General features: G+C 38.1%; 1 protein-coding gene across 2 annotated transcripts in view; it reads left to right on the forward strand.

Annotated features, from left to right (window-relative positions):
• Positions 1 to 2,223: 2,223 nt before the first annotated feature.
• The window catches only part of BTAF1 (B-TFIID TATA-box binding protein associated factor 1), a 47,946-nt gene continuing 22,413 nt past the window's right edge, over positions 2,224 to 27,756 (forward strand). Inside the window, exons 1-13 of one of the 2 annotated variants that reach the window (XM_032994094.2) lie at positions 2,224 to 2,627; positions 12,757 to 12,880; positions 13,919 to 14,033; positions 16,829 to 16,975; positions 19,385 to 19,590; positions 19,846 to 19,982; positions 20,618 to 20,729; positions 22,008 to 22,076; positions 24,600 to 24,689; positions 26,211 to 26,306; positions 26,560 to 26,736; positions 27,299 to 27,439; positions 27,584 to 27,708. In XM_032994094.2, the coding sequence (XP_032849985.1) occupies positions 2,614 to 2,627; positions 12,757 to 12,880; positions 13,919 to 14,033; positions 16,829 to 16,975; positions 19,385 to 19,590; positions 19,846 to 19,982; positions 20,618 to 20,729; positions 22,008 to 22,076; positions 24,600 to 24,689; positions 26,211 to 26,306; positions 26,560 to 26,736; positions 27,299 to 27,439; positions 27,584 to 27,708 (1,553 nt within the window). In that variant the 5' untranslated portion in view covers positions 2,224 to 2,613. The remainder of the gene's footprint in view (positions 2,628 to 12,756; positions 12,881 to 13,918; positions 14,034 to 16,828; positions 16,976 to 19,384; positions 19,591 to 19,845; positions 19,983 to 20,617; positions 20,730 to 22,007; positions 22,077 to 24,599; positions 24,690 to 26,210; positions 26,307 to 26,559; positions 26,737 to 27,298; positions 27,440 to 27,583; positions 27,709 to 27,756) is intronic. The other variant, XM_032994102.2, reaches the window with a different exon arrangement.

Consider the following 27,756-nt stretch of genomic DNA (forward strand, 5'->3'; position numbering starts at 1 on the left):
ATTGTTTTGCTTGGACTGCAGTTTATCATAATTTCAGCAAGTACCCTGTGCATAACACCCACCACCAGTATTTTTCCTATTTTTATCAGGTAGGATAACCCCTATGGAGCTGTTCAAAACAAATTTTATTGAATGTTTGATGCTTTGACTGATATTTAAACAATGCACAAAATATTTTAAGGAATCTAAGAGGAAATAGGGTGTTAGAATTGCAAGTAGCCCCTGAGGTTCATTTCAATAATGCCCACAGCAGGACAGGATGGCTGTGGATTCCTGGCTAAACAAATGTGGAAATATTATCAGGGTGGTTTGCTATATGTCCATGTCAACAGCATTGAACATGCAAGAAATACATATCCACCCTCAGCCTACTCCTTGCTGCTGCCTACCCCAACTCCCTGCTGTTCCTCCCTATCACGTGGCTAAGTAGCAAGCACCCCATCATGTGAAAATATGTACACACATGGGACAGGAGTAGACATGTGCCTCAGATCATGGGTCAGGGACCTAGACAGATGCACCTGAAACACGTGATGGCATTTGATGGCAGAAAGGAAGGTACGTGTAGTTTTGAAGTACTTCAGTAAGAGGCTCTTGGCCTCCATCTAACCCCACTGTATTTTTGTGTGTATTCTGCTACAGCAGACATACTGAGCTATCTAATGGTAGCTACTACATCAGAGCCGTGGCAGGGAAGAGAAAAGGCATTATCTCGGTCATTGAGTGTAGCACTGTGACAAGAAACATCTCTACCACTGAAAATTAAGTCTGTGGTTTGCTCTGGCCACATTTGTGATGCAGGGGCTTTGGGCTGACTCATAGTGCTGGTGGTTGGTTCCCACTTTAATGCCAGCTCCTAGTCACCACTGAGCTGTCACCAAAGGGCAAGGAGCAGGAATGGACCCTAAAGAGGCACCCAGAGCAAACCTTTTTAGAGGTCTCAAATATAGGCTGGATCTGCATGGGTAAGAATGGATTGAGGTATTGTGTACCTGCATCTTTTTTACAGAACTATAAAACCACAGTGATCATGCAGATGGCTTTAGTACGTCTATTTGAAATATACACTAGCAGGGAACAAATGGGCGAACACATACATGAAGAGTCTACTACTACAGGGAAAGGGAAACCACCCAGTAGAAAGGCTGGAGTAAGCAAAGTCCCTGTTGAAAGGTTTGGTATGAAACACGCACAACGGGCTTTAGAGGAAAACTTTATCATACAGTATTATGCAAATTCATTTATTTATGCAAGTTTATGCATCACAGGAAAGCAAAAAACCTTTATTGTGTTTTCAACTTATCACATGAAAGGTTATGTACGTCAGCTCAATTTACGTCCCTGTCTGGATCATTAATTTAAATGATTAGTCGAAGGCTGATTTCGTAAGTTTCTCTGGTTCTGACCGAAGCCCACAGCAGGCACTTGGAAAGCCCTGCCTCCTTCCCCAAGCGGCCCGCTGCCCAGCGGGCACGCCTGCCGCAGGGGACTGCCGGGTGGGACCCCGGTGGTCTTCAAGTCCCGCCCTGCGCTACAGGCCGCGCGGAGCCCGGGCGAGCTGCCTCCGTGAAGAAGGAGGCGGCTGGAAGGAAACGCGGTCGGTTACGGAGCCAGCGCGACCGGGCCGCGCCGCGGGGAGCGGCTCAGATGGCCCCTTGCTGTCTTTGGCGGGGGAGCCGGTGCCGGTTAATAAGCCCTTGCGAGTAGCCGAAGCGAGCCGCGGAGACCGCCACCACCCCCGCGCGCCCCCCTCGCCGCCGCTGGGGCGGAAGGAGGGGGCGGCCACCCCCTCGGCCAGGCCCTGCCCGTCGCGGCGCCGAGCGCGCTGCACGCCGGGAGCCGTAGTCTCCGCGAGACAAGCCTCCGCGCGGCGGCACCGGCCGTGAACCGAGGGGCAGCGCACCGTGGGGAGCGCGGCGTGAGCTTGCCGAGTTCCCGGCCGCTTGTCCCGCCGTGCTGGAGGGGGAGAAGCGCCACCGCCCGGCGGACTGGGAAGGAAACACGTGTACTGCGCGGTTCTGGCGCCTCTCTTCTCCCTTCGGGGCGAGGGCGTGGGGCGCTCTCCTCTGAGCTCCCCCCGCACGCGTGCAGATGGTACGCCTCGCCGGAGGCCGGCGCGCCCCCCGCCCCCCCCCCCCAGCCGGCTCGGCAGGCTCCATGGCCGGTCCTGCTCAGTCCGGGAGCTGCGTGCGCCCGCCCTTCTTGCTCTTAGAAGCGCTCTCTCCATTGGCTACGGCCAGGAGCTCTTGCCAATCAGGAAGCGGCTATCATGGAGGAAGGGAATAAATACAAGATGGCTGCTCATATAAAACCAGGCATTGGGCTTCGCCCCGGCGATGGGGGAATAGAAGCTTTAACTCGCGCTCCGAGCGTTGTGCACCACTCCTACCCGCGCCGCTGCCGCTCCCCCCGGGGGAGCGAGACTCTGACCGTTGCCGGCCACAGCTGCCTGCGTTCAGCAGCTCCCCGCAGATCAGCGGCGGGGCCGAGGCCGGGTGCGGCGCCCGAGAGGCCCGAGCTAGGCCCTGCGTCCTCCTCCCTGGGAGAGCGGCGCCGGCCCCCCCGCCCGCTGTCCTGCCGCTCGCCTCCAGTGAGGCCCAGCTCCGGGCGGCCATGGCCGTCTCCAGGTCGGTAGGAGCCGGGAAGGGGGGGGGGGGGGGGGGGGAGAAGGCGGGCCGGCAGCGGCGGCCTGGAGTCCCCCGGCCCCCCGTGTGGACGGGCTGTGGGGGGTGCGGAGGAAGAGAGGGGTGCCCGGTTTCCACCTCCTCTCGTCTCGGAAGCCTGCGGGGACCTCGCCGGGATCTCGGCGGCATGGGCCCGCTCGGTGGGGTTTGGGGGTGGCTGCGTGCTCCGACGGCTGGCTGTGCTTCCTGGCCTGGGGTAGCTATTCCCGTGCCTGTCGCACAGGGAAGCCCTCTCCCTCCTTCAGGCCGCAGGGCTCTGCCTCGAGCCTCTCGGGCTTCCTCCTTAATTCGACGCCTTCGTTTTGTTGGCCAGTACCTCATCGGGTTGAACTGCTAGGGAGCAGGGGGATATGATATCAACTCTCAAAAACTGGCAAGAAACCATTCTGCCTTTTAGAGCTCTTAGTTGTAAAGTAACAGAAATAAAACAGGCTTCCATGGAGAAAAGTGATTAGTGTGTTCTGGCTCTGCCTCAAGATGTTGGGTAGGTATCTGCTTACACACATGTGCTCCGGGGTGTGCCAGCATTTAAAAGTATTCACAGATACAGAGGCATGTCTTAATAGAGCTGTTTCATAAAAAAATGCTGAGCCCAAATTCATGCCATCTTCTTTTTGTGTGTGAAATGGGCATGTTAAGCTTCCTAACAGATAGTTGAAACCATAAATCCAAATTAACCTTGTGATAGATTAGCTTCAAGTCACGTGTTCATAGTATCTTTGTACTTCCGAAGTGCTATAACAAAAGTAAATTCTGTTTCTGAAGCTGTGTATAAATAGGTTTATAGTTCTATGTAGCAAAGTAAAGGTGTGCACTTTTATAATAGAAATCCATTATTAATCAAAATTTATAGCAGCAATATGCCTTTTAAGAATTCTGGTAGCAGATGTTTTAGTTTGGGCTTTGTAGTTTCTACAAACTATCCTTTTATCTTACTGTACCCTTATTTTTTTAATCAACTTGTAATATACTAGTTGTTGGGTTGTTTTTGTTTTGTTTTTTTTTTGTCCAAAGCTGACCATAAGAACTTGGAAGAGTAAGGATTGCTGTAACAAGACTACTATGTACATTAAAATACTACTGTAAGCCATCATGTAAAATAGAGTGGTACTCTAATTGCATTAGGTTTGGGGCAGTCTGCTTAAATAACTGTGCTAACATACATGTGATATGGGGGTTAACTGGAATATCAAGGTATGTTTTTTTTCAGCTGTATGCTGAGGTTATGTCTACTGTAAAGATTGGTTTCGCATTGTTACCAACATTTCTGTAAAACCAGGTGCATTTAGTGAAAAGCACTTGAAAGTGCTCTATGCAAAGATTTAGTTAACACCTGTTTGGTCTGCTAACTGACAGGAAAAATTATTTTGGATATGGCTCATTCTAAGTTTCAGTACGGAGCACTAAAGAAGTTGGTGTGTTATTAATGTCACGTGATACATTGCTTCAGAGTACAGGTTTAAGATTAAAATATTACATGAGTTGAACATAAGGTATAGAACTTTAATAAAGGTGCTATAATACTTGTGAGTTGGTATGGAATTGTTTCAAATCCACATGTAACTTAGGTGAAAGAATTACACATTTTGAAGTGCTTTAGTATCTAGGTTATTCCTGGCAAACTCTGGTGTTTCTATAATTATAAGAAGTGATACTGTGTAAATTTGGCCTCATGCGTGTTTTTTAATAGATCAGCACAACCTGTCCATACCTCTTCGAAGTTACACAGCAAATGAACCTTTTGGCTGCTGGACCACAGGAACACTGATAATACAGTGTCAGTGTTGCTTCTGTAAAGAGAAGAAATCTTGTTTTTACCTTTTACTTTAGAACGCAGAATTTCTAAGGTCCTTTCAGACATATTACAGATAATTGTTTCGTACACTTACATACCACATACCTATGTTTATGTGAAGGGTATAGTTGTTCCAGCTTCTGTACCAGCTTCATTTAATTGTAGAGATTTGCATTTTTCCTCTAGGTAGTTACAGTTACATTTTATTTTTTTGAAGGACCAACATAGTACTTCATTGTTGAATGATTCTAACTATACAAATGTGGAGTGTGAGGGAGAAGTTGATGCAAATTAATCCTTTTCTGAGGACCATAGTCTTTGAGTGCACACCAAACATTGACATGAACAAAAAACTTCAGTGGGGTTAGTTCTGTATTGGGACTGTATTTTAAAAAATAGCCATTTTTGTAGGTGTGTGGGGGGGTGTTTTTACATTTTCAAAACAGTAAACTGTGAAGTGATGGTTTTCCCGTAAAGTTTTTTTTTTTTTTTTCTACTATTTGGCCAACTGAAAACCTTCCTCAAAACTGTAACCTGTTCAGGAAGACCTAAACAAATATAGGGGATGCTTTGAAATATCTCAAAATTCGATTAATAGCAAACCTATAAATTCTCAAGGTAATGTTAAAAATGATTGTCACTTATTTGTAATCTATTGAAAAAATATTTTGATACTTTATTCTGCATTATATGTATATAAGCTTGTTTTACTGGATTCTGCTGTTACACAGAATGAAGACCTGCTTCTATATAACATTTCTGTGATCATATGCCAGAAAACAAACCTAAAAGCAGAACAGTAGATACCTTATATCAAAAGATGTTGCAGAGTAGTTGCTTCATATATGCTCATCTCTTTGATAGTTTTATGCTAAAAAGACTGATGAATGCCATCCTCTAGAAGTATGTATAGGTGGGTGGGAAGATTGATGTTCTTTCAGTGAATGCGTGAGCTAATTTGGTAGGCTCTATCTGCTGTCTCTGGTATTACAAGTAAATATGAAGTACTGTAATGTTTGCATAACTAATAAAAAAAATAAGTCTTGATAGTGGAAGTGAGAAGGGAAAAAAAGGAAGTGAAAAGTTTTGCTTCAGGTTCATTCCTACAAAGTGTATGATCCAAGTGAACAAATACAATGGCTCACTAGTGATCTTTTGATATACTTTAGATGAGAAAGTAATACTGCCAATTTTTGGAAAATGACAACACTTATAGGTTACTCAGGGTGATTGAGTTTCAGTAGATAATAAAGTGTTGATAGTCCCTTTCAATATCTAAGAAGACTTTTTCAGGTTCTGTAATGTGTTCAAAGACACTTCATGTATTGGTATTCTAACACCAGGGCTGCTAATGGCTTTCCCCTATTTTTGAGGGCCTTCACAGTACAAAGAACAAATACACTTTTAAAATGTGATGAAATACATGAAGCTGGTAGGATGCACTACGAATAAATGATTTTATTTTAATAGGTATATCTTTAAGTTCACCCTGAAATACCTTAAAGACAACCTCTTCACGGTGTTTTCAAGACACTTCCTTAAGCAAGTGTGGGAGAGCAAAGCAACTTGCTGCTCTTGCAAGCACTTTTTTATTTAGTCCATGTAAGCTCAGTACTGGTGTCTCGAGTTTTAATTGTTTTCATTTACTTGGATCTGTGTATAACTGGTCATATGTAGATTCGAAACCTAGTTTTTATTTTAAAATAATGTCAGAAGGCTATGATAGTAAAGCTCCTGGAAAATATGTGAGCCTTGTATGTTCCTCTTGGCTTTTGAAGTGTAGGGCTGTGACTTCCCAAGAACAGACTGCAACAGTGGCTGCGCTGGCTGACATAATTACTTATGTAACATTTCAAGTTTAATACTGCATCATTGGGAGGTTGAAGTTCTTACAAGATACCAAAATTGCCCCAGATCTCTTTGATGGGCCCTATGTACCTTTTGGAAATGTTCTTTTGGGGTTATTGCAAACTTTCTAAAGAAAGAATTCAGCGTCTAGCTTGCTTGGAAGGTATTACTTCGTGGCTGCTCTTGCATGAAAACGCAAGAGTTAAAGTAAAGCAGCATGCTTTCACTACTACTTAAAGGCACATGCCAGTTCCATCATCGTAGGTAGATGTGATTACAGGAGTTCTGAATCAAAAAGGGGAGGGAAAAATAGTGTACCTCTTCTGTTGTTGTTGGAGATTAACTCGAAGATCAGAACTGTGGACTGCCTTCCCTGTTGCTGTTTGTGGGAGTGCCAGCAGAGTCATGGGGAGGAGGGGAAGCAGAAGTAGCATGTGCGCTACTGCCCAAATGAGAGCTGTAAAATTTCTCAGACACTTAACAGACTGAAATGAAACTTGAAAGTTAGGATTGTGCTCTGGTAAGAATTCTAACTTGCACCACCAGCTAGAAATTGAATTCTCACCAAAGCATTCCCTGTATAACTTGCTGATACACTTCTTGTATTAGTATATTTTTACAGCTGCTTTAATTTCCTATTCTTTCTCACAGTTTTTGTAATATAATTGGCCATACATTTTTGGGCTGCTTTGTTGGATATAGATGTATATGTAATAATTTTATTTGTTAACTTGTACAGCCTAATGCTATGGACCATATATTATTTGAAATATACATTCCATATGGAATTAATTATTCTAATTTTAGCATTCAGTTGGCTTGCATAGGCAGTATATAGTATTGTGACCAGTGTGGTCATGGAGCTCTTGTTTCATTCTAGGTGTCCCTTGCACTGCTCTATAGGAAACAAGATTTCTTTGTTGTCCACAGCCCCACCTTCATAACTGTTTACTTCACAATCTCTCACCTATAAGAAATAAAATCACAATCCATTATTTATGTGTATCATCACACTTTTTGTTCTGAATTCTGTTCAGTGATTTTTCTCTTGCTTGATGATTGTATATTGGAAAGTTGTTTACTTGATTATTTAACAGTTTATGTGTGATTTAATAGGGTCTTGAGTTATCTGAGCTGTGAAGCTGACCAAACTGGGATTTGATCAAATGATGAAATACCACCAAAGGATTATCAGGTCAACAAGAAAAGCTAAGGCATCTGCATTAGTGCTTAGGTTGAATTTCACTGTGTGTGTCAACCTTTGTCAAGTCTGAATTTTAATTTAGTGTTGTTTTCTAGGTTTCTGGGCTATTTCTGTACTAAGAAATAAATAGTGCCTAGGAGGAAGCTCCTCTGTGTTGAAATGTGATTTATACTGTAAACTCCTAAGGGTATTGTCTTGCCTTCTGATGGGTGCTTGCTAGCAGTTTTCCAAAGAGCTCTAGGCAGAGTTTGACATTAGAGTGTTCCAGGGTCTATGCTGCTAAGGGTTTTTTTTTGTACAGTCACACGATTTTGATGGATTGGAGTATATTCTAGGATAGTTAAGAGCTGTTCTGTACCAGTTGGCCTTTACTGTCAGAGATTGCTCCCTGGCCAGTTAAACATATTGATGCACACAGATATAAGTCCAAACAGGTCACTTTGTTGGCAGCAGTGACCAGTTCACTGTCCCTTCTGAGCCTCAACTCACTGAAATCAACAAATTGGAAGTTTCCCCATCTGAAGTCCCATGGGGACCCAATCAGTCAGAATGCTTATACTGGGATGACTAGGATCTTTGTACAATTCAGCTGGATAGGTTGTCTTGTAGAAACATTTTTGAGATGCTGTTGGTAATCTGTGTATCTTGACCTTGTCATTAATTATCCTGCTACTGGCTTTCTAATGTCTCTATAGCTGAAGGGCTTTCAAATCCTTATCATCCAGTTTCCTCAGGAGTTCACTTTAAATATTAGGATAACTGTTCCTTCAAATGGAGTTCGGCCCTCTCTTTGGAGACATACCTTTAGGCAGCAAAGAACTGAAGATGAGCTGATCAACATAGAGAACTGAACAGGTTATTTGTTGCAACACTTGCCTACCGTGCTTGGGTACAGTCATGTCTTAGTTTAATGCTGAATATGCAAAACGGATTGGAAAACAGTGACTAGAACATGGAATCACTGTGCTACCTGGAGAGTGCCACTGAGTGACTTATGGTGGCTGTTCTGAAAGTACTTGCTCTTGTGTTTGTCATTCATAATTTTTTTATTTATGGTCTTTGCTGCGATAACAAGCCTGTTGCTCTTCCAGTGCGTTATGTTTAGTGGCTGGGGGTCAGTAATTGTTTCTGTGTGCTTCTGTGTGCAAAACGCTTTAGTTAACTGAGCTAAGCATGCATGCATAATCATTCTGAGTAACAATGTTGATTAGAGAAATGATGTTCCCCCTTATGACAGCCAACCTTGCTATTCTGATTAATAGCAATGCAAATAAAATTGTTTACTGTTAGAATTATTCTTGCCTGCAATCTTTCATTAAGAATTTTTCTTTTTGGTGGGGGAAGGGGGGAGGGGCAGAATTGTTAAATAAAATTGCTTGAGTGGCAGTAGTCTAGTGGTGGAAGAGTCTGGCCCAAATTGGGATGGCTGTTACAGGTGATATCCTGATCATAGACCTGATTATTCTTGAGTATCTCTTGGGTGGTTCTATTCTGAAAGTAAAAGTTCCAGCTTTAGTCTTTTCAAAACTAGTGTGCTGTAATGAAATGCTTAGGGTTTGACTTGGAATATTTATATGAGGAGGATTCACTTGCCTAATCTAGGTCTCTAGTGCCAGTTTAGATGGTATAATGTGTCCTTGCCACCTCAGAATGACAAGGATCTCCTGCATCCTGTGTCAAGTCTGCTGACCCCATGTGGATGACTCATTCTGAAGAGTCTCAAATGCTACTCAATGCCTCTTCTTAGGCACCTGAATGGATGTCTTTGTGTCAGAAACATTTCTGATGAACTATGTGTCAGTGTAAAAGCTAATGTGGTATTTCTTAGAAGAAAAAAATACTTAATATGAATGTAATGCTGTTCATAAGAACTTTGAATTGCTGCTCCAAGTTTGTCTTGCTTATACACTTCACCAGCAATTAGAAAATCTCAAATCTCTCAAGTTAGAGGAAGAATCTTAGCATCTTTGAAGAATTTAGTGCTTTGTAATGAGCTCATATGGCATGAGTTCACTTAACGGTAGCGTATGGTTGCTGTTGCACTGATGAGATGTAGTTGTTCCAGGACTAGTTGATGACAGGGTTATGTAAACCATTGCTTATGAGTTCAAATTGAGGGACTTTGTATTTTTAAGGTCTGATTACATCAGTTAATGTGCAGGAGAAGTTGAGATAGATTTCATTTTTAGCATTTGTTGGTATTTAGATTTTTCATAACAACCCATAAATCTCTTTGGGTTTCTTACTCTAAGTACTCCTGTATTTCTCTTGTTTGTGTCTTCCATATGCTTAGAACAACTTTTCTGACAGCCTATGTTGAACTCTTTCATAAAATAAACTAATCTGTTTCTAGAGTGTTTCACTCTACCACACTGATTTGGACTTGTGTTACATTTGTGAATGATGTGAGCCACACAGCGCTTTGCTTACAGCACTGTCTAGCATAAGAGGCAGAGAACCACATGCCACTAGAAAGCTCTTAGTTCTCTTTGCCTTTAAGAGCTAGTTTAGAGACTGTTAGCTCATTCTGAGAATGGAAACCTTGTCAGAATTTAGAATATTTATTTCCAACAGCAGGTACTCAAAATTACCTTGTTTAGAATTTTTAGTATTTTTTTCATTCTTAATGAAACTAAGAATGAAAACTTTAGTTTAAAAAAAGCTAGCACTGTGGATCAGTGGCAACTTTCTCAGTGCCACCCTTACAACTAGAGAAGAATTCAGGCTCTGCCATACTCTGCTGCAACACCAGAACTTTTTCTAAGAATCTTAATAGCTCCAAAATTTTAACAGTTTGGAAATTGTACATCAGGGAAGTCTGGGGGAGGAAAAGGAGAAATGGTTAGCATGACCAGGAGTACTGTTAGTCAGGTATTGTTAGCTGTATTTACTAATCCTTTTTCCATTTATTTTGCTGGGGTTGACTGCTGAAATCTTCCTGTAGTGATGTGACGCAATAGAAAGCTTTTTTGGTTTATTCTGCACTTGTGTGTAAGCTAAGCATATTACAATTTTAAATCACAAATTACAAACCAAGTATACTGCAGGTTAAAAGAAAAACAAACAGAAAAACCCCAACAAACCACAACAACTGTATTTTGTAGGTAATACAGCTTCAAATAGTTGTGGATTTTAAGACAGAAGATCTAGTGTTGTAACTAATATTGGAATTAAATTTGAGGTTTTTTGAGGGTAGGCTGTCATAGTGGTTTCCTCCTGTTTTGACACATGAAGAGTTCTGGCTGAGGAAGTGGTCTAAGCTGCACATTCTGCTTGACTTTGGAGGTGGAAAAAAAGGTACTTTGATAGTTAAAGGAGTGGGTGGTGCTAAATGGCAAACTTCTTGAGTATGGAACACTGAAGTTTCGCAGAGAGATGAAGAATGAAAGGGATGAGCTTAAGAAATGAGAGAACAAGCAAATTAGAGTAAGCTGTGGTTCTGCAAGCTGGAATATTTTGTACTGAATGATACTGAGTGCTGCAAATCAGGGTGGTTTATTACTGTCAAATGTACTAAGGAAAAAATATTTGGTATGTTTATCCTGACTACTGCACTATCAGTGATTTGGAATAGTTGGATCTGTAAAGATTTTGCTTATCTCCTTGATTGTCTAATCACACAAAAGTGCTGGTTTAGGTATGTTTGGGTTTTCATTTTTATGTAACTTTAAAACTAGTAAATCATAGCAATTGAAGCTCCAGGTTTAGTTACAGAAATTAAAATAGATTCACCTATTTTTAGTAGTAGGAAGAGAATTATTACAAAGCTGGCTAGTATCAGAAGTGTGTCAAAAATACTAGAATGATTTGAAATAGTCAGAAGCTTTTTTTTATCTAATGGATATTTAATCTAGTGCCTCCAGTTGTGAGAGCGTTTGGGTTTCTGTGATGTTACTGCCTTGGCTCTGTAGCACTGCTGTTTCTAATGTGTTGTGAGACATTATAAGACATTCTCAGTAGTTAAGTGTGTCAAAGGAAATAGAAAATCCAGTGGTGTTGGAATGAGGTGGTTTGGTTTTTTGTTTTATTTTGGTTTTGTTTTGTTTTTTGGTTTTGGTTGTTTTTTTTTTATGTATTTGGCACTAATGTTAAAGGCAATTTTGGTGAAATGTTATTAGTAGCAACAGACTAACAGGCAAAACATTTGTCCATTCCTGTATGTGCTCAAACCTAGGGTACGTGTTTTATGAGGAAGGGGAGTTTTTCAAAGTACCTGTATCCTTATTTCATTAGCCTGATCTAGGTGAGCTTCATTGCTGTGTAAATTCCAGCTTCAAATTGTTGCAATATTTGGAGGAGTATTTTTAAGCCTGGAAGGGACAATTCTGACTGCACTACGTGGACAGATTCTAGACTTGCATTCAGCAATAACCTCATACCACCCAATAACTAATGGATAAACTAGGCACCTGGTAAAGAGTTCTAACTGTCCCACTTACAGTGGAGGGAATAATGAACATTTGTTACTTCCATCATTGATTATGTAGGTAGACTCTATTTTTACATGGTTTTTGTATATGATGACTTTTTCATTCAGTAACTCCAAACAAAAAATAAACTAACTGTTCTGAAAGCAGATGATCGAGGTTCTCTTTCACTACAGAGTTACTATGAAAACAGATCTGCTGGTTAAGTTCCTGTATTTCATGGAAAGGCCAGAGGTATTGGATTATTTCAAAACTGTAAATACAACAGGTTTGGTCTTATATATTCCAGGTAGTTAGGGGGAGAATATGTGAAAAGTAAAAATATATGGTATCCTGGAAAAGCAGAGTTTGATATTATAGATTGCAGGCTATGTCTTCAAAGGAAATAATAATGCACAATATGAGCAGTTGAGCCTTTTGCTTTCTCTATTGGACAGAATTTGAAGAAGATCATTTACAACTTAACAGTATTTTTCAAGATTGAGAATATTCTATCACAGAGCAAGGAAGAAAATAACTTATTTTTTTTCTTGTAACTGCAGATCTTTTTAAAACTAATGTTTCTAACAATTTCCCTATTATTTTTTTTTTGCTTACCAAATTAAATGTGCATTTAGAACAACTATGCTTACAATTAGAATAAAAAGTATTTTTGTCACCTTGTCAGTTGACAGTCTTCAGGCAAACATTTATTCTGTTTGCATTAGATAAACTGGAGAATGTGGGGGAATATTAATAGAAATGGGCAGCAGAACTATGAATAGTGTAACATTTTTGGTTTTTGTCAATCATATTTAGGCTTGATCGTCTCTTTATTTTACTGGACACCGGTACAACACCAGTAACAAGAAAAGCAGCTGCACAGCAACTTGGGGAAGTAGTGAAACTGCATCCTCATGAACTGAATAATCTCTTATCTAAAGTAAGCATCTTTTTTTTTTTTTTTTTTTCCAGTACTTTAAAGGTGAGAATAAAACTAGTTTAAAGCGGTGTGGGTTCTGTGGAAAGAAGAAGAAAAAGCATAGCACTCTTGTGTTCTCTGAAAATAGGGGACTGAAGAAAAGTAGGAAACTACTACTGTTAAGTCTGGTGTTTTGTCATCCTCTGAAATGGTTACATAAGCAAGGTTTCACTTTGCATTCAGTATTGATATTCAATGTTTTCTGAAAGCTTAGGTTTTCTTCTATAAAGGGAAGCTCTACTGCCTTATAAAAATATCTGTTCCTGCCTTTAAAGATTATTAATTGTTACAGCATTAAAAATATAGGAGGTTGTATGTCTTTAAAAGGGCTGGAAAATGTAAAGATATTTCTACTAGTTTGAGACTTCAATCTGGCCAAGTCTAGTAAAACCACCAAAAATAGTCTGTATCTGACAGCTGGAGATGGCTGAGTGACCTCAATTCTGCTCTTATTGAACAGGTGCCCTCACCACAATTGATGGTATCAACAGAGTGGCCAAGGAATCATGAATATCAAAGTATTTTCAGAGAAAGAAATAGTTTTTCCAGATTTCAGACATAGTGGTAAATTAGTTTAGAAGAGCATATGTAGCTTCAGGTGACCCATGTTGTCCCTTTTCTTGGGTTAAATGACTTCAAAGTTTTAAGGTCTATTAACCTTTTTTGAACACTTCATTTTAGAAAGCCAAAAACAAGTCTCAAGCCTTGTTCATTACCTGGAAGAAATCAAAGTTGAGTTTGACTGATGGGACTAAATATATCTTATAAATTCTTAATGCCTGGCTATGGCAAGAGTTCTGCTAAGCAGTGAGCTATATGGAGAAGGCTGCTGCCATTTCTTTGGTTTGTTTTCTTGTCCTTTGTTTCTGTTGTTTTGAATGTTGTCGTAATCCATAGCATTAAAAGTGTGTTTTAATAGAACATAACAGCTGATGGATTTTTCTAAAAGTATCTTTTAAGCAAATATTTATTTATTTGTTTATGAATCTCTCCTTAAAGGTGTTAGTGTATTTAAGAAGTACGAATTGGGATACTCGTATTGCAGCTGGCCAGGCTGTTGAAGCAATAGTGAAAAATGTACCTGAGTGGAATCCAACTCCAAGATCAAAACAAGGTGCTTCTTAAATGAATTATGTAGAATTAATTGTTTATCTGATGCAAACTGACTGTGATATGAGACTTTTCAAGGCAACTGTGTCATTCTGTTTTTTATGAGAAGTGATTTTTTTATATGCATGGACTATAATAAACCTCTTTAGCTTTAGATGTTCATATCCATTTACAGCAATGTGCCTGACCTTTGTTTCTTCTAAGATTCCTGTGCTTGTGTTCTGTACTCTCATAAAGCTTCTATAAATAAAAGGAATAATAACTAGTAAAATGGCAAAACTGTTAACCAGTCGACATTGTCATGATACTTTGCAGACACCCTTTTGCTTCTCTGTTTCCTTGTGCAGAGCACCTTTGAGGAAGGTGAAATGGCAGCTTGCTGAAGTGGATTCTGTTTGTATTCACTTTGAAGCTGAAATTGTCATGTTAGGGATGTTAAGAGTTGTTTCTGTTACCAACTTACAAACCTATTGTAAGGGATTTTGTCTAAATCTGCTGGTACTGTGTTCACAACCTTATGTGACACAGGTTCCAGAAATTCACCAACTGTTTAAAAAACCTCCAAAACAACAAAACTCTGATCTGTTTTGAGGTGATCTCATATTTATTTCATACAGTGCTTCCTGGTTCTGTTGCTATAGAATTTGCCAAGTAACTTCTGCATTTACCTTATCCACTGCCTTTATGGTATTTGTTGGAGGAGAGCAAATATGATGGTTTACAACTTCTCTCCAGATTGGAGAGCTGCAGTTTCTTCAGTCTTTCCTTGCAAGATAGCTGCTTTGTCTTTTAGGTAACTTTGTCCTCCTCTGCGCATTTTCTTGCTCATGTCTTCCTTTAGATGCACAGAACTGTACACAGTGTACCTACATCTCTAGAGTACTCATATTTATACACAGTGGCAAAATGATGCATTCTGTCATGTTTTCAGTGTCCTTCCAGATGATGCTCAGTACTTAGTTGGCTGTTTTGGCTGTCACTGCCCAATAAGCTGGTGAATACAGAAAATTGTCAGAAGTGCTTCCAAAATGTCTATTGAATGTTACCTGCCAGTTCTGAATTGTGTTTTGTAGGCATGGTTTAGGTTATTAATTTTTGCACCTTATCTGCCTTTTTGCCCATTAGTCTGTTCTGAGAGTCCTCCTTGGGTTCCTTAGTGCCATTGTGACTTTTGGTTACCCAAAAGAGCTTAATGTCATCTGCTTGCTTGAAGAGTGTGTAGTGAAATCTTCCCACTGCTAAAGACTGATAGAATTGATGGCAACACTGATCCCTGAAGGTCTCCAAAGTTAACTTTTATCTGTCTTTTGCCAGCTTTCAGTCTATAAAAGGATGTTTTCCCCCATTCTGTGTAACTTAGTTCCTTCAATTTTTGCGTGAAACTTTGCCAAAAGCTTTTGAATGTATTATGTCCACTGGATGCCCTCCATCCATTTGTTGGAGCTCTTTAAGGACACTGATAATCAGGTTAATGATAGCTTTTTTTTTTTTTTTCCAGGAGCCATTCTGACTCTTTCCCAAGTAATCACATTTACCCATATACTTAATAACTTTATTTATAGGCTCTATCTTACCAAGGATAGAAGTTAATTTCACCAGTCTAGGTATAAGAATTACTTATAGCACTCCTTTTGCACATTGATATTGGGCAACCTGTCAGTCTTTGAGTACAGCAGCTGTTTTGAATGATGAGCTATGTGCATTGTCTAGCTTGTGCATATCTGCCTATCAGATCTGAAATTGAAAAGGTAATTCTGTGTGTTTAAGAAAAAGGTACCATTTAACAATGCAAACTGGCTATGCAGACGTTTATTTCTTTTATTTCAGTTAAATTATTTGATGTAGTAGTCAAATACATGTTTTACAGTTGTCTGGTAGGTTCTTAGATTTGCTATAAATCACCTCTCTTTTTGTATATGTGTAATGCAATGCTAACTTTTTCTTCAGGTTTGAAGAAATTTAGGTGATGTTTATTTTGTACAGTGTCCTGTGTGCACTTAGACTCATTCTACTGTAAATAAACAAGTTTTTGTAAATAAGTAAGAGTGTGGGGTGAAACACACCAAATGCTGTATTTCTTGTAGGCAACAATTGTATTGATAGTGCTAGTTGTAATTCGGGATGTGGGTGCACTGGATTATGTAGGAATGGCCAATCTTCTTGGATGATAAACTGCACATGACTACGAGTCACAAAACACACTGATCTTTGAGTGCTGAGTGGAAGGAATACATTGGAAGTGAATTAATGTTCAGGAAATTATAAGACACCTTGTGAAGAGCAAATCTCTTCTGTATCAGTGTTGAACTGCACTATACCTGCAACTGGATTTGAGAAGAGCTGATAACTAGTCTTTAGCAGCCCTTGGTAGCTGGCTTTCTCCCAGACCTGTTAAGACTACTCTCCAGCTTCCGTATCAGGGAGGCTTGGCTGTTGGTGATACGATACAGTGCTGGTGTGATGCTGTTTTGAACTATTTGTGAGCCATATGCAGTTCAAACTGCAAGTTGGCTCTGTGTACAGAGAAGACCTAGTCATGTGTCAGTGTACAAGATTTTAAAAAGCTCAATTTATCAAGGGAAAAATATGGAAGTTTTTCTTCAACTTAGTTAAGTGTATTAAGTGGGATTTTTAAGTATGTCTTTGTGAAATAGAGCCCTTATATTTTGTGAATCAAAATGCTGTATGTCTGATTCCTTCAGAGGACAGAAATTATTTCTTTCACTTAATCTTCTGCCAGAACTTTGAACAAAAATTTACTTACTTTGTCCTTAATGTTATTTTCCGTGTCCTATCTAGAACCAGGCTCAGAAAGTCCTATGGAAGATTCACCTTCAACAGATCGGTTGCGTTTTGACAGATTTGATATATGTCGGTTGTTAAAACATGGTGCATCTCTTCTTGGATCTGCTGGTGCAGAATTTGAAGTCCAAGATGATAAATCAGGTATATCTTTATATTTTACTTGCAGACAAGAAAACTTACTGATTTTAAAAAGTTTGTTGTGGCAGTATTAGGAGTTTAGCCATCTGTGGTTTCTCAGAATGCTAGAAAATAACAGAAGAAAATATTCCCCAGCATAACTGGTTTGTATTATCTTTCTCAAGTTAAATGATTTTTTTTTAAGGGGGTGCGTACTGCTTGTTTGTTTTTTTTCTTATCAGAATTAGTATGTCTATTGGAGGAAGAGGAAGGTGGAAACCTGAAAGAGGGAGAAGAAAAAGGAATATTAAAGGCTTCTGTAAAATTTCTGTAGATTATTTTAAGAGGTGCAGAAACTATCACCACTTGTTCTTTATTAAAACTGCTCCCAAATACAGTAGTAGGATGTGGCTTATTTAAAAATTTGAAGATTTCAAGTATAGAAAGATTGCATGAAAAATACTGTGGTAAAACTGTCTAAGTTGGAAGGTCAAATACTGTCTGTGATACCAGACAAGTCACTTAAAAGACATCTTTCTGTAACTTTTTAGCTGAGAGAGTTGGTTTACATCAATGTAATGGCATTGAATTATTTTAATTGGAGATTTATTTTTGTTGCTATTACTGTACTTTACTGCTTTAATTCCAGTCCATCTTCCCATTTCTGCACCAAATGAAATGATGGTATAGATAAGAATCTGGTCTGCCTGCATAGCCCTGATTCACTTGTTCTGTGACGCGTTCTGTGTAGTATACACAGAAGACCACTAGCTCAGCAAGGAACAGAATTTATGGCTCCTGTCACTTAAGCAGTATCCTGTCTGTTAAGCCTTGTTGCTATTTTATTGCTTGCCATCTTTTATGCTAGATTAATGAGGTGTTGTACAAGTTTAATCTCTTCTAATGAAACCCTACTTGTTCAGAGATCAAATAGGTAGGACACTTTCGTTCACAGAAGTCTGATATGCATCCCTGTGCAAATAATTCTATGAATTAAAATAAAAGTATAATATAAAAAAATAAGAAATCAAAAATTGCTTTAGTTGCTGATTTTTTTTTTTAAATGATGAGAAAACGTACAAAGGCTGCTTTCTCTGCTGCATTTTGTAGCAGCTTTCCTTTTCGAGTAAGTAGCCAATGTGAATGGTTGTAAAGCAAGCTAAATAATTTTTGAAACTAGCAGTCTTTGACAGTTTTTCCTAAAATAAACTTGTGAAAGGAAAAGTATTTAGAATGGAAGTTGTCTGCATTTCTCTGCTTGTCAGTAAAATGCTATTAAAAAAAATAAATGGCTTAATAGTATAGATAAAATCAACTACTAATTACTACTCAGCCTGGTGTATACCCCAAAAATTCTGCCAATATTGATCACCTTCTTACACGTTTATGTGAAGATAGTTGACCAAAATACCCCAATCTCCTGACTGGTTTCCATTCTGCACATGTAAAAAGAGAGTGAAGACTGACAGCACTACAAGCTACAAGTTTTGGTTTACTTGGAGGGTTTATTCTGTTCAGGCACTAAAATCTTATAATTTTTTATGCAAATGTGGGTGCTCCCAAAGTCTAAATGTTCAGTAATTAGCGTTGAAGCTTCACAACATTCTTGAGGTAGCTTCTATTAACTTCCTAAATGAGCATTGCTGACACATGAAACTTGAGGATGATAAGATTGTTAACAGACTCCAGCACCCTAGGAAAATTATGCTGTGCTTTATTTAACATTGCCATCAGGAGTTAGTTAGGAGAAGAGACACCTGGGTCTAGTGCATTTTACAAGGAAGAATGTTTATGAAGGAAACAGGTTCAGATTCAACCTCCCTTAATATAGGATATTGTATTGAATATCATTTGAGGGGTTTTATTGGTGGTCGTTATTTCTTAGGTTTGTTTCCCAACAGAAGATAAAGCTTAGAAGAAAAAGAAGCATTAGAGGAAAAAAAAAAAAAAGCCCCCACAAAAAACCCACCCCAAACAAACAAACAAAAAAAAACACAACCAAAAACCCAGACTGCAAAAATCAGCAGATCTCAGAAGGATGCAAGTGCTTAATGAAAAAGTACTAGTTCCTAAATTAGTTGCTGGATTTATTTTTTAGTGTGTTAATTCTGCTCCTTTCAAAGTGCACCTTCCTAAAAATTCAAGGAAAATTTGTTTTTTACTTCCGTAGACCAAATGTAATTTAATGAAATTCATGGGAGCTATTTTCTGCTTAAAAATTGATCACAATTTAAGTGCTAGTATAGTTTCAGCAGCAGAAAAAGCCTTCCTTGGAACCAGTGTTATTTGGTTTAAGAGACTGTATTGATGTATTAGCCAAGTATAATTCATTTTATAACTTCTGACTTTGTTATTTCATTGAGCAAATCTTCAATAATACATATGGCTGGAAATCTGACATATCTTTCCTTCTTTTTAAAAACTTTTTTAAAGGTGAAATTGATCCTAAAGAGAGGATAGCACGACAAAGGAAACTGTTACAAAAGAAACTTGGTTTAGATATGGGTGCTGCAATTGGGATGAATACTGAAGATCTGTTCAATGATGAAGATCTGGACTATTCTCCTTCTTCAGTTTCACTAGTAAACAAACAACCTGTAGGTAAAACCTCGGGCTGTTTGACTGCAAGGAATAATACAGTGGGTTTGCTTTATTTGTGCTTCTGCGGTTATAATATATATATTTTAAGTATGATGATCAACGTCTAATATGGTTTGCATTGACTTCCTGAATTCTTATGCCCCCATAGTTGCATATTAGTATTACTTGATGTCAAACTGCTGCTCTGAGTTTGAAATGATGGAGGGTTGGGGAAGTTGAGAGCAATGTGGGTTTGAGGATTTTTCAGGACTTTCATTGTGAGACGAATTGACAATGAATGACTTCTCTTTCAGACTCTTCAGGCTGCTGAGTTAATTGACTCAGAATTTCGTGCTGGTATGAGCAGTAGACAAAAGAATAAAGCCAAAAGAATGGCTAAGCTATTTGCAAAGCAAAGATCCAGGGATGCAGTGGAAGCTAATGAGAAGAGGTATAACAGTGGACTGGTTTGCTTTTATTTCAGTTAAGATGGGACTGTGCTTTAATTATCTGTTGAAAAACTTCCTACAGTCTCTGCATCTTAATCTTTTACATGCTAATTGTGCTGATGGTAAAATGCTTGGGGGTGTTCCTTATTCCCACTAGAGCTTTGTTAAGGACCTGGCTTTATTTTGAAATAACAGAATGCTACAGTTAAAATTTGTGGTTTGTCTCTGTTAAATATGGCTTGAGAATAATGAGGGATTAAAGAAGATAATAACTTAAAAATTTCAGATATAACTTTCTGATGCATGCCGTGTTCCTCAGTGTAGTTAATAGTGGCATATTACTGTACCTACTATGTTTATAACAAGTAGAAACAAAATTATCCTTCCTTGATTTTAGGAATTTCTGTATCTCTTGCAAAAGAATGAGAAAGATTGCCAATTTGGGACAGCATTCTGCTGTGTACTCACTGAATTTTTTTACATGTAAACTTACCTGTTTTACATATTTCACAGTGTTAAACCTCTTTGGTTTGTATTCTTGCCACACTTTATTGTATCTGAAGACTTCAGTTGTAGAAGCAATTACTTTCCCTGAAGCATACTTTCTGTTCATAAACTTACACTTTTTCTTTCTCAGCAATGATAGCACTGATGGTGAACCAGAAGAAAAGAGAAGAAAAGTTGCAAATGTTGTTATCAACCAGCCTGCCACAGACTCAAAACCGTCAGTAGAAAATGCTCCAGAAGAGGTATGATGTATTTTTCTTCTGTTAGCAGGAATGATCATTCAGTTTTTTAGCAGAGTAATGTAAACCATAACTTCTTTATACTTGCAAATTCTTTAGTAATTTTAGCATTAATTGAAATGGAGTAAATAATGCCATTGCTAGCTTACTTTTATATGTAATGAAGCAAATGAGCTTCAAACTGTGTATAGCATTGAGAAAGAAAACACATTTAATCCGTTGGTAGCAGTTTGACCCAAATGAACCTGGCAGGTGGATTGCAGGTGTCAGACCTGGTTATTAATCTGTAAAACTGTACTAAACACTTACATGATAGGATTACTGTGAGCCATAAATAATTTGATCTAAATGTTCATGTACACTTTATTTAATCTTTGCCTTACTTTAATTAGGCTTAATTTAGAATTAAGTTCTGTCTTTAGTAGTTGAAGATTTAAACGATTGCCTTAGTCTTAGAAACACTTGCATTTGTTTCAATAGACTGAAAAGCTGAAAAATTGTAAGAAATTCTATACCCGAATACAAATGCTACATAGAAGTTTATTTGAAGAGACTTTATCTTAATTAGTCTGTATTCTACAAAAATAAGATTTTTCTAGACCTAGTTTAGTAATTAAATTATTATTTGCAACATGATGAATGGAAAAATAATTAGAAAGATTGATAACTACAGGCTGAATAGCTAGCCTTTCGAATGCTTTGTGTTTATGATGGTGTGAACTTACTGATGTTAGTATTGTAACTTTCTTTCCACATCCATGTCAGTGTCCTTGTATGAAATCTTGAGATAGTGGATATGCTTCTGGTTTTCAAAAATGTAGAATGTGTTTCAAAAAGGGTGGTGTTTTTAATGGGATTAATTGACCCAATTCGATCATGTAGTGTAATTTCTAATTGAGACTTGCCTGTTATGTTCTTTAAAGACAAAGTTCATAAATTTAAAGAGTCACTGGGGAGGATAAGAAACTTTGCTTAAATTTCTGCCTTAGCATGATTCCTAAAGGGGGGCTGAATTCCAGAACATCAAAATTAACTACCATAGAGGTTACACTACTGACAGACAAACTTCATAAGCTTTTTGAAAGATCCAGTGCCAATCAGCGAAGTTTATGGAGTGTGGAAGAAGTTTGTTTTTCTTCAGTTCTGTCCAGTAACAAAGAAAAATACTTAAGCTTTTAGAGGTCTTTATCTTCAAATATCTAAGTGGCATACAATATAAGAAGTGTTCGTCTGATCCCTTTCTCTTTTAATCTTGTATTTCATATTTTTGTATTGATTTAGGCAAATGAATGGCCTTTGGAAAGCTTTTGTGAAGAGGTGTGCAATGATCTCTTTAACCCTTCTTGGGAGGTAAGACACATGCAATACCGAAGGTGTAACTATAGATTAAAAAAAAAACCTTCAACAGAAGCACAAAAATTGTATGTGTAGGACTTGAGCATTTTGCTAGGTATCAAAAATTACATCAATCTAAATATAGATTACATAGCCAAGACAAATCTGCTTTTAGGAACTTAAGTGTTTTTTTTTAAGACTCATTTAAAGGGAGAATAAAAACAGATATGTAATATATACTGCAGTGGAGAGTGGGAAGGCTATGGAAAGCAGTGATTGTAAGTGAGAATTCTGGAAGTATTGAAATTCAAGCAAAATAAAAGCACATGAATCTATGGTCAAAAAGATTAAGCTATTAAAACAGGCTTGGATTCATCAAGAGTGTGAGGAATATTGTGTAAGTCTATTGCTGACAACTGTGACATGTTTGTCTAATGCTAAGCTGGTAGAAAAGGGGGCAGGATCACTTGTTCGGTAACAGGGGCTAGGCTACAAGTCATTAGTTGTTCTCTTCATTTATAAAAAGGAACTTAAACTTTTTTTTTAGAATGATAGTAAATACCAATTACAAAAACTATATATTTGGTTGTCTAGACAACTTATTTTCAAGATTAAAAACCTGTTCTTCTCACTCTTCTATTCAATCCTTATACTATTTTCCACAAAAAATCAGTTCCAAGAAGAAATATGAAGTAGCTGACAAATCTGCTCTCTTCCTTGAGCAGAAAATGGAAATAACTGTTGTTAACTAACTTGAGGATTTTTAAGAAAAAAGTTGGTCCTTTTGAAAGAGTAGATGTTAACACCAACTATAACATACTTTGGTATGTCTGTAGTACAGTTTTAGTGATAGCAAATTGGCTCTGCTCTTACTGCCCTCAAACTTAGAAACAGAGAGATAGATCGTCTCTATGTAGGCAGCACAATTACTTTGGGCCCAGAAAAAGGATAATTATATGTGTGGCACATCACTGCATCTGTGCTAATAAGCATCTACTTTATTTGAAAGCGGGCTATTTGCTGCTTGCAGATGAAGTCAAAGTACACTTGTCTGCTGGAATGCAGACATTCTCATAGCCTTCTTACTACATTTGATATAGGATGCATACATATTAAGGAAGTAGATCAATACAGAATCATTATTACAGTATGTTACGGATGAAAACCAGGTTAAACTACCTCAAAATACATGTTTATAAAATGGCCCTCTGGCATCTTGCATTGTCTGGAGGTAGCCTGGATAACTAGTTCAGACTGCTTGCCTAGCTTACAGGCAGCTGAAGTCGGGCAAGATGGAGCCTACTACTGTTATTTCCTTTATACGTTTGGCTGGCTGGCTGTTTTTTTTGTTTGTAGAAGTGGAGAAGTTAACTAGCAAAGTTTTCCTCTTTAGGTTTGTAAAAACTAGCTCATAGGCAATCTGACGAAACAAACAAATGATTGGTGTATTATGAGCAATTAGGATTTTAAGACCAGGCTTTCTGTTTTTTATTGGCTTGCTTGTAAGCTTCTACCAGCAGTCATTGAGCTGTACACGTGGGGATGTGTATGCTTCCAATTCATTTAAGATACTCTGATTTTAAGGGAGGACCTATAATCTACTCAGTTCTAGTTGTTACTGTTATGAAATTAAATACAATAATTTTCTCCTAGCAACAAGCATGTATGTGAAGTGCTCTTTAAAAAAAAAAAAAAGTTCTGCTCTAACCTATGTAAAGGCCTCTCAGTGAAAACCTGGTTCAGAACTTTGCTTTTACAACTTTCTGTGTATCTGTTGAGTGGGCTTTTCTTGATTAGCCAATTACTAGTCCAGTTAGGTATCAAAAATACCAGAATTGTGTCTGTAGCACATCTTTCTACTGGTCTGTCATTTCCAAACATCTTCTAGTGTATTCAATTGTTCATGTTTGGTGAGAACATACAAATAGCTATAATTTACTTTCCCATATCACTTGTTCACTTATTTTTTTTTTAATATTTAGCCAAACAAGGCAGGTTTGTAAGCTATGCAGAATAGTTATTTCCAGAAATTTGTTTTGTAGACCCCAGAATATTCATTGGGGAGCCAAACTGTGTTTAAAAAATATTAGAAGTTGTACAGAAATATAATACATAATATAAAGACAAATATGTAGTGTTTAAGAAATATAAGAATATTGCCTTTTTTTTTTTAGTTTAGAAACTTACTAAAACCAGTAATATCTTCTAGTTGCTTTTTCTGAATACTAGTATCTTATAGTGAGGTAAAATTAAATGAAAACTGTACTGGCTACATTACTACAAGTATGATAACAGTATCTTATATGTTAGAAAATAGAAGAAATTCTTAATTGCTTCTGTCCATAAACTGGCAAATACCTAGGGAATAAACAGGTTGGTTTTGAACAGTTTAGAATTTAAGTCTTAAGTACCACTAACTCTGCAGCACTTGAAATATCTCTATTAAGAATAAAATAGCATTTTTTTCAGTTGCCCAGTGTGGTTTTTATCTTCTGTTCCTAAATATTTAACAATTGACTTTTTATTTCGCTTTTCTAGGTTCGACATGGTGCAGGTACTGGACTGCGAGAGATACTTAAAGCTCATGGTAAAAGTGGTGGTAAAATGGGAGATAGCTCTTTAGAAGAGGTAAGTTTCCAGACATGTAGACTTAACACATTATTTAAATGAAGTTCATAAAACAGACTTCTCAAAATACTTAAGCTTTTCAGGGAAGAATGAGTGATCTGGGGCAATACAAACCATGAGATTTGTCTGCTCAGAATAATATGGATGAAATCACTGTATGCACTGACTGAAATGTTTACATTCTTTTTTAAAGGCCTGTGCAAAAAACCGTTACTACTGTATAAGCAGCCATTAATATCCTGTTAAACACTGGCTTCCATACTAGAAGATACTGTTTTCAGGTCCTGATAAGGGTGTACTGAAATAGAATTGACAAGTTGATTATGTAACTCTAGTGAAGTGTCTCAGACCATCTAATTCTATTCACTTAAATAGTGAAGTGACTCTACTGATCTGCTTGCTTTGTTGTTATGAGAACTATTTAAATAGTCTAATTAAAAGGAAAACACTTCTTAAAAATTCCTGACAGTAATGACTTCTTCACTAGTAGTGAATCTCATCCAGATTCATACTAACTTCCCTGCTGTAAAAGCAGCCTGGGAGAGCTTGTGGTTCAGAAAGCGTTGAAGAATGAAGAGACATGTTTATAAATTCTAAAATCAAGCTATTTCAGCATACTTTGTATATAGAGAAAGCAAAAGCCGCTGTCCCTCTGTGCTTCCATGTGGAGTAGTATTTGTTCCATGGTGATTGCAGTTGTAATAATGCACACTACAATGATAAGATACTTTAAACAGTTTCCTAACTATTTATGGAAGGTGTGTGGTGTGTGTGCACTGCAGGCTAGCTTCAACAGCTGCTGCACGTGCTATGTGCAGGCTATAATTCTTTGACATGTATGGGAATATGAAATCCATAATATGAAGAAAATTTTGTTCATTATAATGATAGTTTTCAAGGGAAGTGGTGATCTAGTTGGCAAACAGTGGAGATGAGAAATATTATGCCTGAGCAGGTGCTTTTATCAGGCTTCTGCTCTGAGATTCAGAGTTAGAGCTATTGGGCCTCTAACAGAGGGCAGAGCTTCAAGACAAGCTTTGTCTAAATTGCTTTGTTGAATCTCGAGGAGACTTGGCTGAAAAGTGATTTTCTTTTGCTGGACTCCCACAGTGGAGTAGTACTGCTTCATAGTTTATGTTTAATTGCAAATATTCTTCCAACAATTATTAATTGATTTGCCTAGGACACGTTGATATTAGTCAGTATAGATTATCTGAATGCCCTTACCTTTATCTTCTGTCTAGGGATAAAATTATATGTCTACCTTAGGAGGTGCTTTCTAGCCTTTTGATAAAGATACTGTGTGTTTGTTTAAAAAATACATTATGATGTTTGTAATAAGTCAGGTGAGCTGAATTAGTGCTGACTATTTTGCCTTGACAAGCTGTGCAACATGACTATATTCAGTCCATTTAAACATATGTTGTTGTATCTTTTACATAAATTTTAGCTAAAGCAAGCATATCAGTAATACTTTATGAATAAATATAGTCAAGGTGTTACTTTTTTTTTTTTTTACAGATGATTCAGCAGCATCAGGAGTGGCTAGAAGACTTGGTTATTAGACTCCTTTGTGTGTTTGCATTAGACAGATTTGGAGACTTTGTTTCAGATGAAGTAAGTTGTCTCTGAGTGACCAGGTAGATCAGCAGGCTTCTGCAGGAGATACTGCAGCAGATGAGCTCTTCTTTGTAGGGTGCTTTTGCATGTGCCTGTTGTAACTGCTTGCAGATGCTTATTACAAAGTAGCCAATATATAAATTTTACCTTCTTTGCATAGCAGTTTTGGTCATCTGACTACTCACACTGGTTTCTTTCTAAGTCAAACTTTGTACCAAAATACCTGTTTTATAATTTTACTTTATCCTAGGTGGTAGCACCAGTACGTGAGACTTGTGCTCAGACCTTGGGAGTAGTGTTGAAACATATGAATGAGATGGGAGTTCATAAAACCGTGGATGTTCTCCTGAAGCTGCTTACACAGGAACAGTGGGAAGTAAGACATGGTGGTCTCCTAGGAATAAAGTACGCTTTGGCAGTACGTCAGGTAATAATACTCATGACAAAGTGCAGAGGGCTTTGGAACAAAAAGCACTGCACAGAGTTGAGGATACGGTTGAACGTTAGATAGGTGTGTTAAAGCAAGCTTGCTTGCACTGCAGCCTCATATGGGTTATAAGATGTGTGACTACATTTTTATATCCAGGCTGCAGAAATCTGCAAGTATATAGCAAAGTTATACCGTTTTAACTTGATCAGTTACTTGCACAAAACATTATAAATAGAGACTGGGCTTGTCTGTTTTTTATGATACTTTGTGTGTGAGGATAACAGAGCTGAGTGCTACAAGAGTTTTAGTCTATTCATGGTATTATTCTTCAAACACTGAGCTTTGTTTACACCAAATCTGAGCTGAGTTAATGTTCATTCAAATTATAATTGAGATATTACTTCATGAATGGTGACTTGCAGTATTTAGATTATAATCTTTGACTTGTAGCTTCTGTTTATATAACAAACAGGTTTATTCACACACTCAGAATACATTTTACTTGTTTGCAGCATTATGTGCTTTTTAAGTTTAAAAATTCTGTTGATCTTTTTGTCAGGACATGATCAACACTTTATTGCCTAAAGTGTTGCCTGCAATAATTGAAGGTCTCCAAGATCTGGATGATGATGTCCGAGCTGTTGCTGCAGCATCTTTAGTACCAGTAGTGGAAAGCCTGGTCCAACTTCAGTCTCAGAAGGTAACTGAATTGTTTTCCATCAATTCTGATTGAAAAGTTCACTTTTAGTCTGAGTTAAGAAAATAACACTTATAGTCAGCAGTCAGCACTGGGATTTTTTTTTTTTCTTTTTGGTACAATAACCTCTTCTGCATATTTGTGTAGGTGCCTTTTATTCTTAATACTTTGTGGGATGCACTTCTGGAACTGGATGACTTGACAGCTTCCACAAACAGTATCATGATCCTTCTTTCTTCCCTTCTGACTTATCCTCAGGTCCGCAAATGCAGGTAACTTTTTCATTAATATTGTTTCAGTATTGCAGGTTTGACTGTCCA

The sequence above is a fragment of the Tyto alba genome, unplaced genomic scaffold, assembly GCF_018691265.1.
Source record: "Tyto alba isolate M040663 unplaced genomic scaffold, T.alba_DEE_v4.0 Super-Scaffold_1, whole genome shotgun sequence".
Taxonomy (NCBI): Eukaryota; Metazoa; Chordata; class Aves; order Strigiformes; family Tytonidae; genus Tyto; species Tyto alba.